The 18,186-nt window shown below is 43.7% G+C and overlaps 1 protein-coding gene across 2 annotated transcripts in view; it reads right to left on the bottom strand.

The window, feature by feature from the left end:
* Positions 1 to 1,738: 1,738 nt before the first annotated feature.
* C4H7orf50 (chromosome 4 C7orf50 homolog) overlaps positions 1,739 to 18,186 on the bottom strand; it is a 153,683-nt gene continuing 137,235 nt past the window's right edge. For both annotated transcript variants that reach the window (XM_054180368.1, XM_009908733.2), the window contains 2 exons: positions 9,510 to 9,591; positions 1,739 to 2,228 (listed from right to left, as the gene is read on the bottom strand). In XM_054180368.1, coding sequence (XP_054036343.1) covers positions 2,046 to 2,228; positions 9,510 to 9,591 — 265 coding nt within the window. In that variant the 3' untranslated portion in view covers positions 1,739 to 2,045. The remainder of the gene's footprint in view (positions 2,229 to 9,509; positions 9,592 to 18,186) is intronic.

Genomic DNA, 18,186 nt, shown 5'->3' with positions numbered 1-18,186 from the left:
GTCTCAAGCTGCACCAGGGGAAGTTTAGGCTTAGAGTTGAGGAGAAAGTTCTTCACAGGGAGAGCTGTTAGCCATTGGAATGTGCTGCCCAGGGAGGTGGTGGAGTCACCATCTCTGGAGGTGTTCAAGAGGGGACTGGACGTGGCACTTGGTGCCATGGTTTAGTAGTCATGAGGTCTTGGGTGACAGGTTGGACTTGATGATCTTTGAGGTCTTTTCCAACCTTATCTATTCCATTCCATTCCATTCCATTTGGAGTGCACAATGAGGACACACATTTTTGTGTGATAGAGAAATCAAAAGTGACCTTAAGAGAGAATACAAATTCTTCTCTGGTAGCTAAAATGCAACCTTAGAGTCCCCAAAAGACACTTTGAAAACTCAATCACTGAGAAACTTCTATTTTTCCTGATGGACAGGAACCTCAACCCTAACCTAAGTGCCTCAGCTTCTGCTTGGAGTGACAGCAGTTTTTCCCAGCTGCATCCTCTCAGACATAAAACATAAGATCCCAACCATCTTTTATGAGTTCACTAAATGTCAGTATCATTTCTTCTTAGACCCTTTTTTGGCAATGTTTACTATGGAAGGCCAGTTTCACACAGCTTTGGGCCTCAGAAAGGCTTTGACACCACATGACAGCCCCCATCCTGCTGTCACCCCACAGTACAGGAACAGCACCCAAACTGCTGAGGAACCACTGGCAGCTCAACAGAGAGGCTGGGCACTGCTGCTGCATTCTGCTCACTGCTGCAGTAAGCCCCATCACAGTTACTGTGTTAGAGCAAAGCACTCTGGTCTCTAGTCTTTTTTTGGCTGAAAACATCATCTCCAAGAAGTCAGAAAGCATAAGTTACTTGTTGCTAGTAATATATTTCCTACTTTCAAAGATTTGTAGTAATCCATGGCTGTGAAGGCTTGTCCAATCCACTTGAATGCTTCTTATTGAAGAATTAGGCCTCTATATCCATAGATCCTCCCCTCCTTCCCCCACCCAAATTAAAGCTGTAATTCCCAAAGACAGCCTCTCTTCTAAAACACTACACACTTCATATAGTTGTTATTAATAAAGTATGAGCAATGTTTGCAGAAACATTAAGGAATGAGGTCAAGAACGCTGTCTGAATACAAGTGTTATTAAATAAGCCAATCAGCCCCCTTTTGAGTAATTAATGTCTTTGGGTTTTACTTGAAAGCCTCATTTTCAGCCTGTGCAGAGGAGACAAGCGTCCCAAGCCAAAAGGAACCAACACAAGTTAACTCTTTCATGCCAATTAGAAGAGAAAGATGGAAATGCAATACTGGCAGGCTGGATACAGAAATATCGCAGCACAGTACTTCTTATGGTAGGGTAAGCTTAGGTGCAACCAGATGATTCCACTACACACAGTCAAAGGATTTGGTCTGCTCCCATCTGTGAGTTATCTGAGCAGCTAAACAATTGCCACAATGAGTCTGAAAACGTTACAATACAAAAGGAGAGCTAACAAAGCTGATGGCATCTCCAGATTGCCCTGTGAAGCCCTAATAAGCAACTGTGTTATACAACTCGTGTTCAACAGACTGAAAATGATCTTTCCCAAATCCAAATGACATACTTCTAAAGCTGAAAGTGATAGAGTACAGCTGGCTGAGCAAGCACTGTACTGTGTGCTCATTTTAAAAGCTGCCACTGTAAGAGACCCTCCAGGCTTTTTTGTTGGGTCCTTTGCTCTTCTTGTTAAGAGCTGCCCATCTTCCTCTTGTTTAAAAGCAATTAGAGGGGGAGGTGGAGAAAAACCTAACAGGGGAGAGAGGTTGATCTTTGTAAAGATTTGCAGTAAGATTACTTTTAGCAGCACGCCGGGGAATCAGATCTTTTTATTTCATCACCTCAAAACACGATAAATAACTGCAATTGGCTAAAAAAAGGATGAGTACAAAATCTCAACGCTGACTGTTAGCACTCTTATTAGAAAACCCATCTTTACAACTAATTTGTAGTCTCTGTATAGGACACCCTATCCTCCTCTCCACCAGACAACCATCAAGAGACAGAAACACTCTCAGGACAGCAGCTGCAGAACTTGTCGAATGCGCTCGCACTTCTCCAACAGGTTTGGGTCTTCCGTATCAGAGCCATCAAATTCCTTCATAAAAGCTTCAGCTTTCTGCACAGTTAGGTCTCGTGCACTGCCTTGAAGCCCTTGCAGGTAATCCAATAAAATGGTGAAATACTTGTCTGGAACCTATAAAGAAAAAGAAGGAAGGAAACAAAAAAAGAGCTGCTTTATTTTCTTCTCTCTCCAGACTCAGTCACAATCCTGCAAAACCATCACCTGAAATGTAGCTAGGAGAACTGCAGGGGCTTTCGTGTTTGCCAGCACCCACGTCCACCCACTTGCTGGAACGTGTCCAGAGAAGGGCAACAAAGCTGGTGAGGAGTTCGGAGCACAAGCCCTATGAGGAGAGGCTGAGGGAGCTGGGATTGCTTAGCCTGGAGCAGAGGAGGCTCAGGGGAGACATTATTGCTCTCTACAACTACCTGAAGGGAGGTTGTAGCCAGGTGGGGGTTGGTCTCTTCTCCCAGGCAAACAGCACCAGAACAAGAGGACACAGTCTCAAACTGTGCCAGGGGAGGTTTAGGCTGGATGTTAGGAAGTTCTTCATAGAAAGAGTTATTGGTCATTGGAATGTGTTGCCCAGGGAGATGGTGGAGTCACCACCACTGGAGGTGTTTAGGAAGAGACTGGATGGGGTACCTCGTGCCATGGTTTTGTCAATTAGTGTTGTATGATAGGTTGGACTTGATGATCTCAAAGGTCTCTTCCAACCTGGCTAATTCTATTCTATTCTATTCTATTCTATTCTATTCTATTCTATTCTATTCTATTCTATTCTATGGGATGAGTTTCTTGGCAAGGTTCAAGCTGCAGGGAGGGATGGACTGTAGTGAGAGGATTGTCATGTGCTCAGATGGGTGAAGCATCTGAGAGGAAATTCCAAGCAGATGTGGAAAGGCTGAGCAGCAAATGCAAACACCCCCTAACAGCAAGCTCAACACCGTGAGGGTCATTGGAAGGAAAAAGCCACCAGCCAAATCCTACTTCTGGAAACATTTTTTAGGGTGTCAGGTAGTGATAGAACTAAGGGGAATGGAGCAAAAAAAGAAATAGGTAGATTCAGATTGGATGTTAGGAAGAATTTCTTCCCCATGAAGGTGGTGAGACTCTGGCACAGGTTGCCCATGGAAGTGGTGGAAGCTTCATCCCTGGAGGTTTTTAAGGCCAGGCTCTGAGCAAGCTGATGTAGTGTGAGGTGTCCCTGCCCATGGCAGGGGGGTTGGTACTAGATGATCCTTGAGGTCCCTTCCCAACCCTAACAATTCTATGGTTCTGTGATTCTATATGCAAACCTTGCTAAATTCAGGGGAAATTGCATGTACCTAGGTGTCTGAGGAAAGACTTTTGCTGAAATTACCCAAACATTATTAGTTTGGTAAAATGAGATACCACCCACCATCAAGAACTTTGACTGGATGCTTACACAAAGGGACAGAACTTGAAAACCAAATTGAATTGAGACATATGGAAATAATTTTTCAATGATGCAGGCTAAAACTGTTAGGCCCTACTGAAATCTCCAACATTAAAAGCAGTTTAATCATCTGTAGTAGCATTATCCCCATTTCACTTCCTTTCTAATGAACTAGTCACAGGTTGTATTTTAGCTTACCAGGTACAACACACATTTTAGATGCTCATTACATTAAATAATCTTGGCCACAAGCTAGAAAAGACTTGAATCATTTTTACTCAGCATTTCAAAGCAATTTATCTGCAAAAGCATTAGGTGAACAGATCCACGTTGAAGGGGATCTGATCGTGAGCCAGAAGTGTGCCCAGGCGGCCAAGAAGGTCAATGGCATCCTGGCCTCGATCAGGAACAGTGTGGCCAGCAGGAGCAGAGAGGTCATTCTCCCTCTGTCTACAGCACTGGTTAGGCCACACATTGAGTGCTGTGTCCAGTTCTGGGTCACTCAGTTTAGGAAAGATGTTGGCTTGCTGGAATGTGTCCAGAGAAGGGCAACAAAGTTGGTGAGGGGTCTGGAGGACAGCCCTGTGAGGAGAGGCTGAGGAAGCTGGGCTGGCTTAGCCTGGAGAAGAGGAGGCTCAGGGGAGACCTTATTGCTGTCTACACCTACGTGAAGGGAGCTTCTAACCAGGTGGGGGTTGGTCTCTTCTCCCAGGCAACCAGCATCGGAACAAGAGGACACAGTCTCAAGCTGTGCCAGGGGAGGTTTAGGCTGGATGTTAGGAAGAAATTCTTCATAGAGAGAGTGATTGCCCATTGGAATGTGCTGCCCAGGGAGGTGGTGGGGTCACCATCACTGGAGGTGTTTAGGAAGAGACTGAATAGGGTGCTTGGTGCCATGGTTTAGTTGATGAGATGGTGCTGGATGATGGGTTGGACACGATGATCTCAAAGATCTCTTCCAACCTGGTTCATTTTCATTCTAGTCTAGTCTAGTCTAGTCTATTCTGTTGTGTATCTGTGGAACAGGTTTCAGCCAATATGAACATATTTTGTTTCTGCTGTGAATCAGGAGATGTCAAAGTGATCTCATCTTGCAACTATTTTTCTCCATGTTTAACTTTACACATAGAGCTTAAAAGGCAAACTTGCCATGAGTCAAGTTAAACACATACGTAAGTACTTAAAGGATCGGAGACTTAATTATTCGAGGGCTGTTTCAATACTGCAAAGTATCAGCATTTCAGAGAGGACAGAGCTTCAACAGATACATAATTTACAACTCATTTCTCCATCGACATTTGGCAGCACAACTTTGATCACCAGAACTTCTATCACTCCAAGAGAAGAGGAAGAAAGGATAATCCAATGCTGCCTTCGCCCATCGGGGATACTGCGAAGTAATAAATCAACACTAAAGTCTGCCTTCAGCCTCATATGCTATGGAAAAACCTTCCAATCCTTCACACAAACACTCCTGTGCTAAAGAAACAATACAGATACCCCCCAAAATTAGTAGTATCAATTTTACAGTGACTAACACTGAAATGGATGAAACATGAAGTGCTGCTACAATGTACAAATCAAACACATTTAAACATGATGAAAAATGCTTCCATTAATCTCTTTGCCCACAGTAAACTGGGACTAATGACAGACAAAACCATTCAGGCACAAACAATTTCAGCATGATAATGTCCCTTTAATGCAGATGCCCTGTACTGGGTATTTAAAGCTCAGCACATTTCTATGTTTCAAACTTTAGCCCCATTATCCACGTAATGTACACCTCATTTTCTCAGGCCTTGCAGTACAGTCATACCTCACTCTGTGGAATTACAGTTATTATTATGTCATTGAAGTAAAGTGCTTGAAGGGGCAATTAAAAGCCTACTCTGAACTCAGAAACACGAAGTGTGCAGATAGATATGTGACTGCCTGAAACCTAGAGAACACTCAGCATTTGGCCCTAAGGATAAGTGTTCAAGAAGTCTGATTTTTCCTTTTTCACGCTGCCATTAGGTTTATTGCAGCATGAGATTACAAGACACTGCCATGGAGGCAAGGTAATATCTTCTTTCCTCCTAACTTACACAGAGAATAGAGCTGTAGCAAGGACTGGAATCTAGGAGGTGCCAGCAAGAAGGGAAGGGAATCCAAATTTTAATTCTCCACATACAGTAGTAGAAGAGCTGAAATTTCAGCCTCTTGGCAAGGTTTGACAAGAAGGAACACAGCCCCGCTTCTAAGATCAGCTTTGGGCTGGCTGGAAACTGGATATCAAGACCTCCCAGTATGGCTCTGGCAAGTGGAAGTGATGCTTGTGGGATTTTATTATTATTCTTTTGTTAAACTGTTTTGACCTTTTTCTTGTTTCTTTTTCTCTCGCACACACATTAACCCTGCCTCTGCGCTATGTAGCTCATGCACACTGGAGCTAGTACAGAACTATCCCAAAGTGAAAGAATCACTATCAGCAGGAAAAGGAGCTTGAGGGGGAAACTACAAAACAGTAGCAGGAAAAGAACAGTTATCACTTTTAAATTACCCCTTGTAACCCAAGAGTTTTCAGACGTTTCAGATCTGCAGATGCCTATCTATTTGGCAAAGCAGACACAGATATCTGCACAGCGAACTCCAGCTTAGTTTTCTCAGATACCTTCTGAGGAAGCTTCAGTAACCCCCTCCAGGCCTTTGCTGTCCAGAAGCTGAAGACAACTGACATAGCTCCTCGCTAAAAATGCTGTGCCAGATGACAAAGATCAACAAATGATCTTTGTGTTTACTTTATACTGAACTCTGGAGAAATATATATGCTGTAGGTATACAGGCTTGGCTTGGCAGCTGTCAGCCAACCACCAGATGGATTTTAAAAGGACTTATAAACCCCCTCATGCTGGAAAGGACTTTAAAACCTCAACTTAGTTCTTACAGACAGAGTCCTGTCTCTAAGACATGGCTTTGCAGTAGGCATCCAAATGACACCATGAGATCAAAGACACGCTTAGGAAAGAAAGAAACTCATCTCCTTTTGCATTTTAGTCATGCTTGGATATCCAACAGATTTTATTCTGTCATGGACAGGAAGTTTAATCTGGGTGTAAAAATAATATTCAAAAGAAGCTGGTCTGCCTCCCCTATGGTCCTGATGAAGGGAGAGACTTCATCATATGCTTAATTGCAAGCACTTGAGCAAGTTCTTCTAACTTTACTGAATCTGAGGCAGATGTTAATCATTATCTAAAGCTCATATTCAGTGTGCCTCTGATTATGAAACTACAAAAGATGTGGATTTAAATAAATTGTAGAAATTTCACAGAGAATCACAGAATCACCAAGGTTGGAAGAGACCTCAAAGATCATCAAGTCCAACCTGTCACCACAGACCTCATGACTAAACCATGGCACCAAGTGCCACGTCCAATCCCCTCTTGAACACCTCCAGGGATGGTGACTCCACCACCTGCCTGGGCAGCACATTCCAATGGCTAACAACTTTCTCTGTGAAGAACTTTCATCAGACTTCAGAAAGGAAAGAAAAAAAGAAAAGAAAGGAACTTTCTTTCAAGGAAATTTAATTCAAGGACATTTCACTCAAGGACATTTCATTCAAGGAAGTTTCATTCCAGTGCTGAGAAATAAGGAGTTAAGCTGTGTTTCAATACACAAAACAAATGCTACCTGCAGTTAATTATTTCCCAGTATATTTCAACACAAACCCCAAAAGTAAAGAGGCCAAAAAGTAAAACCATCCTTCTGCCTGTTAAAAACAATTTCTGGACAGCTTTAAAGAGCCCAAACTGATTTGGAAAGTTTGATCAAGACTGGGGGTTGTTTTAAAACTTAAAACTAAACTTCAAAATAGAAGACAGTGAGAACAGCCTCGACGCCTACAACCAAATCTGTATTCCACAACTGATCTTTTTAAAGCATGTGCATTGTGTGAAAAGTTCTGCCTTCATGAAACTCTGCTTTTCATTACCTGGTTCTCTAAAAGTATTTTTAAGCAGCAAGGTAACACCCTGTGTCAGGTGACTGGCTTAAGAGCTGCTGAGTAATTTGGGTCAGGGTGAGTGGTGTGCTTCAGTGTTTAACTACGCACCCAAAATAAAACTAAGTAAAAATAAAACCAGCAAAACCTAACTGAATGTCAACTGCATGAATCAATAAGCTGCTGTGCAAACAGCTCAGTGTTTGTTCTGTTGCACAACAAAATGAATGACCTGAGAGCCCCATTCAATACCATGGCTGGAAATTCAATGTATGGTGTTTTTCAAGTTGAGAACTGAATGGGTTTCAGCCGTGGTGCAAGCCCAGCTCCTGCTTGCACTTCATGCTTTTATACAATCACCATCGGGTTTCACTTATATTTTAATGAGAAAGCTATTTTAGCATCTTGCCAATATGGCTGTATAACTTAGATGGAGATAGCTGCAGCAAGATGAGAATCCTGCTTTACAGTACATGCAGGAATTCAAAGGAAGACTATGACGCAAATTCTCAGGAAGCTCCAGATCTATATAAAACAGGAATCTGCTCCATTTATGCTTGGCATCTTATCAAGTACAAAAATCTAGCATAACCATCAGAATGATCATCAATAGAACAGAACAGAACAGAATAGAACTGAACAGAACAGAACAGAACAGAATAGAATAGAATAAACCAGGTTGGAAGAGACCTTCAAGATCATCGCATCCAACCTATCATCCAACACCACCTAATCAACTAAACCATGCAACTAAGCACCCTATCAATCCTCCTCCTAAACACCTCCAATGAGGGTGACTCCACCACCTCCCTGGGCAGCACATTCCAATGGGCAATCACTCTCTCTGTGTAGAATTTCTTCCTAACATCCAGTCTGAACCTCCCCTGGTGCAGCTTGAGACTGTGTCCTCTTGTTCTGGTGCTGGTTGCCTGGGAGAAGAGACCAGCCACTGCCTGTCTACAACTTCCCTTCAGGTAGTTGGAGAGAGAAGTAAGGTCTCCCCTGAGCCTCCTCTTCTCCAGGCTAAGCAACCCCAGCTCCCTCAGCCTCTCCTCACAGGGCTTGTGTTCCAAACCCCTCACCAACTTTGTTGCCCTTCCCTGGACACGTTCCAGCAAGTCAACATCCCTCCTAAACTGAGGGGGCCCAGAATTGGAGAATGGCCTACCCCTCAAAAAGAAAAAGATTCTAGGAAGGGAATTGGCAGGTCTCATTGAAAGGGCTTTAAACTAGATTCAAAGCGGGAAGGGGCTGAAACCAGTCCCCCCAGGCAGGAGTCTGGGGGGGATAAGCTGGAGCCAGGGGTGAAACCAGCAGCCCATCAGAAGTGCATGTACACAATGCACGAAGTTTGGGCAACAAACAAGAGGAGCTGGAAGCCTTGTTACAGCAGGAAAGTTATGATGTAGTTGCCATCACAGAGACGTGGTGGGACGACTCACATGACTGGAGCACTGCAACTGATGGCTACAGGCTCTTCAGGAATACATAGAATATACATAGAATACATAGAATAAACCAGGTTGGAAGAGACCTTCAAGATCATCGCGTCCAACCCATCAACCAATCCAAAACCACCTAAACAACTAACCCACGGCACCAAGCACCCCATCAAGTCTTCTCCTGAAAACCTCCAATGATGGCGACTCCACCACCTCCCCAGGCAGCCCATTCCAATGGGCAATCACTCTCTCTGTATAGAACTTTTTCCTAACATAAGAAGAGAAGGAGAGACAGGCAAGGGAGAAGAGGTGGAGGGGTGGCCCTGTACATCAGGGAGGCTCTAGATGCCATTGAGCTAGAGATCAGGGATGATCGGGTTGAGTGCTTGTGGGTGAAAATGACTAATTGCAAGCATTTTGATTAAAAATGAAGTAACTGAAGAACATAATGAGAAAACTGCCTGGCTAGCAGCAGCAACTTTTGGTCAACACAGAATAGCTAAAACTAATGCACAAAACTTTGCATCGTATTTGTTCTGAGAAAAGGCAGTGCTGATACAAACCTTCTCTTTATCATACATATGCAAGAGCAGCCAGGTTTGTCTTGTCTTCTGGAACTTCCATTCTTCTGGGTTTTCAGACCAGCTGCAGTAAATTAACAAAACACAACAAATAAATTACTTCAGTGGAAGACTGTGTGTGACCAAAACATTCATTATTCACAAAATATGCCCTACAATGACTCCAAGTAACTTTGCATGCACGACGTGGGGGATTCACGACACTGTGTGAAACAGATGCTAGCACGTGTTTCATAGGAGTGGCAATAAAGGACCCGGGGGGATGGCCACCTGATTTCTGTGCAACACCTGAAAAGATTAAAGGAAGACATTATGGCAAAAAAAAATAATTTATAAAGTTTCATCAGAAAGCACTGAGGAGAGACTGAGGGAGCTGGGATTGTTTAGCCTGGAGAAGAGGAGGCTCAGGGGAGACCTTATTGCTCTCTACAACTACCTGAAGGGTGGTTGTAGCCAGGTCTCTTCTCCCAGGCAACCAGCACCAGAACAAGAGGACACAGTCTCAAGCTGCACCAGGGGAGGTTTAGCCTGGATGTTAGGAAGAAGTTCTTCATAGAGAGAGTGATTGGCCATTGGAATGGGCTGCCCAGGGAGGTGTTGGAGTCACCATCCTTGGAGGTGGTTCAAGAGGGGATTGGACGTGGCACTTGGAGCCATGGTTTAGTAATCATGAGGTCTTGGGTGAGAGGTTGGACTTGATGATCTTTGAGGTCTTTTCCAACCTTATTGATTCTATGATTTCTTGAAGTTAAAACCCAAGTCCCACTCCTCAGCTTGAACCAGTCCATTACGAGAGAGATCACTGCCCTCATTTGACCCCTGACAAATGAGCACCCCAAATCCTTACCCCAGCTACACAGGTACCTGGGTATTTAGGGAGGTGCTGTGGATGAGGAATTCAGACAGCTGGGTTTCAGGAAGTTGGTATAGCACAAAACCTGAAGTTTGCATGAAATTAAGCAGCTGTGAAGGACTGGTAAGAGAGAGTCTTGCCACTCACTCGTCTCTACAAAAATTGAAGCCCATCACAGATGACTGTTCTAGCGCACAGAAAAGTAAGTTTTCAGGAACAGTCATTTTAAAGCTTGGGATTGTCTAAAGGGGTGACTTAAATAGTGATGTTTAGAGGATAGAAGAATTTTGTGTGTGTGTTGCTCTCCCCAGCAATTCCAATTCCAGTATTTAGCTCAAAACTTGAGGCTGCTTCGAGATTGTTTAAAGAGAGAGGGTGAAAGAAATTATTAACATCTGCAAAAGTTCTTGGAGTGTTCAGCAAGCAAATTTTAAACATGCAACATTTTAGCTGGGTTTAAACAGCACATTTAGGTACCTCCTGAATATGCTTTGATAGCTGCTATATTAAGGTTTACAACAAGAAAGAGATGTTTATTTCCACAGACAAACAAGCAAGCTAGCAAATCTCACCAGAAAATGAAGAGAGCTTTTCAAAAGCATGTGCTTGGAAATTAGCAGCTTCACAAAATGCTCAAAATTTGTCAGTACATTGAGACATCATTTAAAGATCCAGAAGGGAAAAAGAAAATATACATGAGAAAACCCAGAAAGTTTTCACTTGCTTGATTTTTCTCTAAAGAAAAACAACTCCTCAGAGGGCAGCATGCAAGATGTCTTTAATGTTCCAGCTTGGTTTACACAGCAACAGAGAGCAGAGAAATCAATTGAGCAGCCAGCTGGGTATGAGAATTAGTATTGTTTAAACACTGTCAAGTCTAATAAAGCCAAAGAGTCCTCATATTCAGCGAATGCTGCACCAGCAAGCACATTGTTCAGACAATCCAATGAAAGGGAAACTAAAAAAAACACAAGACCACAGATTTGTACAGAAGGGCTTTATGGAAGTTCTCTGCAGAAAACCCAAAAGAAGAAGGAAAAAAAGAAAGTAATTGCCTTGACTGTAAAATTCAGAGTGAAGAAAAAGCAGCAACAACTCATTAGGGTTATCACTAGCCAAATTCAATTGAAATGCTTGTTAACCAACAGGCACAGTAAAAATCAGCCCAATAACAGTAAACCAGGAAGGACAGACAAAACTAATAACAACAACATAACACACCAAATTAAATCCACAGATGAGTTGATTTAAAGGTCTCTTTGGGGACACTGTCAATAAATAGGCAAAAGTTTATACAACAAATATTGCAGGAAAGCAGGAGCCCGAAAGCTACAGAGTCAAACAAAAGAGAACAAATCATTTTGATGTGGAAACCGTCTTGCTCCCATCACCACCAACCTAGAAACCAAAGTACTAGCAAAATAATCCCTCAGCCTTTCATGCTATTTGGCTTTGCAGCAAGGTGCCCAACTGGGCAGCAACAGCTATCAAAATGAAAACACCTGTAATGAAGGAGCCAACAGAGAATGAAGTCAAAAAGGGTTTTCTTGGGAGTGCAGTTGGTGGGGCAGGCTACTTTCTTATTTGTAGTCTATTTCTCTGTTTGCCAGGCAATATAAGACCTTTAAAAAACACAAAACCAAACAAGGCAACAAGGATGGTGCCTGCTGTTAAAAGAAACTCATTCTTTTACGAGGTCCAGCCTTCTGAGCAATTCCATGGCAGATGTTAGAAGAAATGCACTAAGTTTAAAACTCTCTTCCATGTTAAATAAGCCTGGAACCAGTTTACATCATAATCTTTGCCAGGTGACAAGAGCAAGCTGAACGACAGACCTGTGACTGCACCCTGTGAAAACAGTCCCTCTCCTAATGAAAACCTGTAACACAGATTTATTTCTTTAAACTATACTCTGTATTTATCCATTTGTGATTCTACCCACTGCTCAGACACACCACATAGTACTCTGGGTATTTTCTTCCCTGCCTGTTTTGTATCTGTCACCTAGGCTGTCACCTGAGTACTGCTGGGCATTAACTTGAAAAATACAGCCTGATTTCACTAATCTCCTATAAAGCTTTAGGATGGTAAAATATCTTTATTGCCTAGTTTATAAACAACTGAGACCAACAAATGAGTGCACTATAAGGTTAATTGCTCTTATTAGCCTGTTACTAAAACCATATGCTCTGTTCTACACGTTAAGGCAAGCCACTCTACTCCTGCATCCAAGATCCCACATTGACTTTCACTCTGGGGAATTCTCTTGTAGAAACAAGCAAAAGTTTCAGCTAGTCTTCCTGAAAAATTTCACTCTGTATACACCATAAAGAACAAATACTTTAACATAACCAACTAGGGGTGGGGGGGAAGTAGGTTTGTGCCCATTATATCACTGGAGCTTCACAAATAATTTCTTTTGGCTTGTGCTCTGTCCTGTCAGAATCAAATGCTAAATGAGCATGATTTAAGAAAAAAATAGTATTTTTCTTAGCAGATTGTGAGTATAGTCATCTTTTCAGCAAGTGCTCCCAAGTTTTTTAACTGGTACTCCACCCAGTTCTGGGCCCCCTCAGTATAGGAAAGATGTTGACCTGCTGGAACGTGGCCACAGAAGGGCAACAAAGCTGGGGAGGGATTTGGAACACAAGCCCTATGCAGAGTGCTGAGGGAGCTGGGGTTGCTTAGCCTGGAGAAGAGGAGGCTCAGGGGAGACCTTCTTGCTCTCTACAACTACCTGAAAGGAGGCTGTAGACAGGCAGGGGCTGGTCTCTTCTCCCAGGCAACCAGCACCAGAACAAGAGGACACAGTCTCAAGCTGCACCAGGGGAGGTTTAGGCTGGAGGTTAGGAGGAAGTTTTACACAGAGAGAGTGATTGCCTATTGAAATGTGCTGCCCAGGGAGGTGGTGGAGTCGCCATCATTGGGGGTGTTTAGGAAAAGACTTGATGGGGTGCCTCGTGCCATGGCTTAGTTGATTAGGTGGTGTTGGATGATAGGTTAAACTCCATGATCTTGAAGGTCTTTTCCAACCTGGTTAATTCTATTCTATTCTATTCTATTCTATTCTATTCTATTCTATTCTATTCTATTCTATTCTATTCTATTCCCTGTTTCCCTCCCTTCAGCAGAATAGGGCCTTCTCTTGACCTTCATTCCTATCAGACTGTGCACAAAACACTCAGGATAATGGATGCACAATCTTTAAGACAGATAATGTGGCAGTGGCTCCCTGTAATTGGACACATCCCCCCTGCCAACAGTTACTAAAAGAAAAGTATTCCACTGATTCCTATGCCGGCCCGTTTCCGACTCCTGCAACAGCTTTAAAACCTATGGCAAGTATCACTCCGTGGCAGAGAGCTATCTCCTCTTAGCAGAATGACACAAGTAGCACATCTTTAGAAATGCTCAACTTTTAAACTCGAAAGTTAAAGCTTAGTAACACGAGAGAGGCCTCATTTTGCTGTTTATATGCAGATAAGCTTCCTTGACGTGCTACAGCAGTAGAAAAGGCTTTTCTCTTTTGAGTGTTTAAATATACAGACTAAGACCAACTACAATATGGTTTAAAAAAAATAAAGAAAGAACTTTTTAATAGACATCACAACCTCTTCCACACAACCAAATCACAACTAACTAGGTAGTCTTTAGAAGTATCTGTGTCCAGCTCTAATATAAGCTATGGACTTGGATGCAAACTGCACGCTCATAAACCATGCATCTTGCCAGCATGCCTCAGGCTCCTTTTCAATGTATTGTACAAACTCTAATTGCCTTCTTTACAGAGTTAATGTTTGAATCTCTCTTATGAGCTCATTGAGAGAAAACCAAACACATTGGCTGACTTTAGTTAAAGAGAAATTCTATGTTGCTCTTTCACGTTTGCACAAATGATCTTCTTAAATGGCTTTGAAACTGAGTATACAGAGGATGTTAATCAAATTAATTACATGGCTTAGGGAATCTTACATTTGGGCTTTTGGTTTTTAGCATAAGAGCATCATGCAGAAAAGCTGCCCAAGATTCTTACTGGTCTATCTCGTAAATGACTTCTGGTGAATAGAATAGAATAGGATAGAATAGAATTGAATTAACCAGGTTGGAAAAGACCTTTGAGATCAAGTCCAACCTATCACCCAACACCATCTAATCAACGAAACCATGGCACCAAGTGCCCCATTCCAGTCTACTCTTAAACACTTCCAGTGATGGTGACTCCACCACCTCCCTAGGCAGCACATTCCAATGGGCAATCTCTGTGAAGAACTTCTTCCTAACATCCAGCCTAAACCTCCCCTGGTGCAGCTTGAGACTGTGTCCTCTTGTTCTGGTGCTGGTTGCCTGGGAGAAGAGACCAACCCCCATCTGGCTACAACCTCCCTTCAGGTAGTTGTAGACAGCAATAAGGTCTCCCCTGAGCCTCCTTTCCTCCAGGCTAAACAACCCCAGCTCCCTCAGCCTCTCTTCACAGGGCTGTGCTCCAAATCCCTCCCCAGCTTTGTTACCCTTCACTGGACACATTCCAGCAACTCAACATCTTTCCTAAACTGAAATATTAAAATATGAAATATTAAAATAATTCCACACAAATCTGTTCCCAAACCATTGGAATATGGGCAGCATAATATGGGCAGGTTGAGGCCCCATCCCTGGAGGTGTTTAAGACCAGGCTGGATGAGGCTCTGGCCAGCCTGATCTAGTGTGAGGTGTCCCTGCCCATGGCAGGGGGGTTGGAACTAGATGATCCTTGAGGTCCCTTCCAACCCTGACTGATTCTATAAGTAGGCAAACAGAAGGCAACTGGCGGTGTGGAAGGCAAAGCACTCCCTGGGATGTCCTCATAGGAAGAGGAGGGGATGGAAGAATAGTCAAATTGGTTCCAGCAATACAGTTAAGAGGAAAAAAAACAACAAACCACATTATTGTTACAAATTGGATTCAGGAAGACAACACAATGCAACTACTTAGACTGCTGGGCAGGACAAAACACTACAAATCTGTCATAATTATTAAATAATCTCCTACCTGCAGAAAAGCACTGTGCTAAGGATCAACCATTTTGCTCAATCAGCTTGAAAGGAAGATTGGGGAGGAGGCAAGTCTCAAAAAGCCATAAAGACAGACAGACATGTGTCTGCTGATAACTTTGCAGGAGACACGACAGCACTGCTGCATGTCCAAGGACACCTGGACTCACCTACATCTACTGCTCCAATTTTGTGCCACTGACAGTCCTGCCCACTTTAAATACACCTTCCAGCCCGGATAGCTGTCCAAAGTAAACCAGATTTAGATCTCCCCAGCACAGAGCCCAGGCTTAGCACCAGGGAATTAAATTTGAAAGGTTTCTCCAGTTCTAAGGACTAGAGTGCAGCCTCTTCTTGCAATCTGTGATTTATCCAGGAGGACCCTTATGACTTGCTCTCTCCAGCTTCACTGAATCCCCAAGGGGGGACAGAGGAACAGAATAGAATAGAATAGACCAGGTTGGAAGAGACCTTCAAGATCATCATGTCCAACCCATCATCCAACACCATCTAATCAACTAAACCATGGCACCAAGCACCCCATCCAGCCTCCTCCTAAACACCTCCAATGATGGTGACTCCACCACCTCCCCAGGCAGCACATTCCAATGGGCAATCACTCCATGAGAGACAGATAACAGATCAGGTCCATTACACTACATTCAAGGCTACACTGAAAAGATCTATTGAACACATTCAAAGCAGCACACTATGACACCATAGAAAAACTGTCACATTCTTCCCCCCTCATGTATCTGGGTATTCCTGGTTTGATACACCCAGTTATTCATCACCCTGAAACCTGTCTTTAAGGATCACAGAATCAACAAGGTAGGAAAAGACCTCAAAGTTCATCAAGTCCAACCTGTCACCCAAGACATCATGACTACTAGACCATGGCACCAAGTGCCACGTCCAGTCCCCTCTTGGGCACCTCCAGGGTCCACCTGTGTTCTTCTACACATCCCACAAGGAAGGCTGAACAGAAGTTCACAGGATCACAGGATGCTAGGGGTTGGAAGGGACCTCTGGAGATCTTTGAGTCCAACCCCCCTGACAGAGCAGGACCATACAATCTAGTGCAGGTTGCACAGGAACACATCCAGACAGGTCTTGAAAGTCTCCAGAGAAGGAGACTTCACAACCTCTCTGGGCAGCCTGTTCCAGTGCTCCATGACTCTTACAGTAGAGAAGTTCTTCCTCATGTTGAAATGGAACTTCCTGCGCTGTAGTTTACATCCATTGCCCCTTGTTCTATCACAGGGCACAAGTCAGGGCCCGTGACTAAGGTTCAAAGCACGTTATTCCCCAAGAGCTTTGCAAACAGTGCAAAAGGATCACTCCTGCACTCACTGCTTTATCCCTGAAATGTGGATAACAGGTGCTTCCTCAATAAAGGACAGCCATGCTCTAAAAAATTCCCTCAAAGAGATGTCACAAGCCTTGCTGAAGCACTTGGCACTCGAGTGCTTTGCTGTAATCTTTTCACAATTCAACACACACAAAAGCAGTGACTTTAAAATGCCATGCTCTCATGTTTAGGGCAGCTCACTGCCCTCAGAAGGGCCTGAGTTTGGAAACTCTGAGCGCTGGTATCAAGTCAGCTCAGCAGCGAGTGTGTGATGGCCACATATGGCTAACAGGTGAGCTGGGAACCCAGCACTTCAGAGAGGCTGCCTGGAACCACTGAAGGAGCAGAAACTTGGCATGACCTCATTCTTGGGGGAGAAGAGCTGTTTTATAGATGGAGCTTTTATATGGATCTATAAAAAAAAAAAAGAAAAGGAATCTGTGGATGTGGATGGAAGTTTTATATATGCCCTATAGTGCACATAGAGTGAGGCAGGAATAACAATTTTTTGTCCAGTTACAACACAGAGGCTTGTTTAAAGGGAAATGTAAAAGTGTTTATTTTTATTGGGGGGGGGGGGGGGTGTGCGTTTCAGAATTTCTTCTATTTCTCTCAGGGGCATTAAAACAGATTTACTTTTGAAGAGATTGGCTTTGAATGTCTCTCTTTGTCAACACCTGCACACCCAGAAAGCTGCCTTGCAGCGTGCTGCAGTGGGCTCACTGCAAGAGGAGGGGAAATCTCATCAAGTGTCTCCAAAGCTAATATTCCCCATTTGGGAAATAAACAAATAAATAAATAAAGAAATCCAACATTTAACTTCTAAATAGATTTTACAGGCTGGGGTCGGAGTGGCTGGAGAGCTGCCAAACAGAAAGGGGCCTGGGGGTGCTGATTAACAGCCGCCTGTACATGAGCCAGCAGTGTGCCCAGGTGGCCAAGAAGGCCAATGGCATCCTGGCCTGCATCAGGAATAGTGTGGCCAGCAGGAGCAGGGAAGTCATTGTAACCCTGTGCTCCACACTGGTTAGGCCACACCTTGAGTACTGTGTCCAGTTCTGGGCCCCTCAGTTTAGGAAGGAGGTTGACGTGCTGGAACGAGTCCAGAGAAGAGCAACAAAGTTGGTGAGGGGTTTGGAACATAAGCCCTACAAGGAGAGGCTGAGGGAGCTGGGGTTGCTTAGCCTGGAGAAGAGGAGACTCAGGGGTGACCTTATTGCTCTCTACAACTACCTGAAGGGAGGTTGTAGACAGACGGATGTTGGTCTCTTCTCCCAGGCAAGCAGTACCAGAACAAGAGGACACAGTCTCAGGCTGCACCAGGGGAGGTTCAGGCTGGATGTTAGAAAAAAGTTCTATACAGAAAGAGTGATTGCCCATTGGAATGAGCTGCCTGGGGAGGTGGTGGAGTCGCCATCACTGGAG

The sequence above is a fragment of the Dryobates pubescens genome, chromosome 4 (genome assembly GCF_014839835.1).
Source record: "Dryobates pubescens isolate bDryPub1 chromosome 4, bDryPub1.pri, whole genome shotgun sequence".
Taxonomy (NCBI): domain Eukaryota; kingdom Metazoa; phylum Chordata; class Aves; order Piciformes; family Picidae; genus Dryobates; species Dryobates pubescens.
Note: the sequence above shows the minus strand (reverse complement) of the source record. Positions and strands in the feature narration are given on the sequence as shown.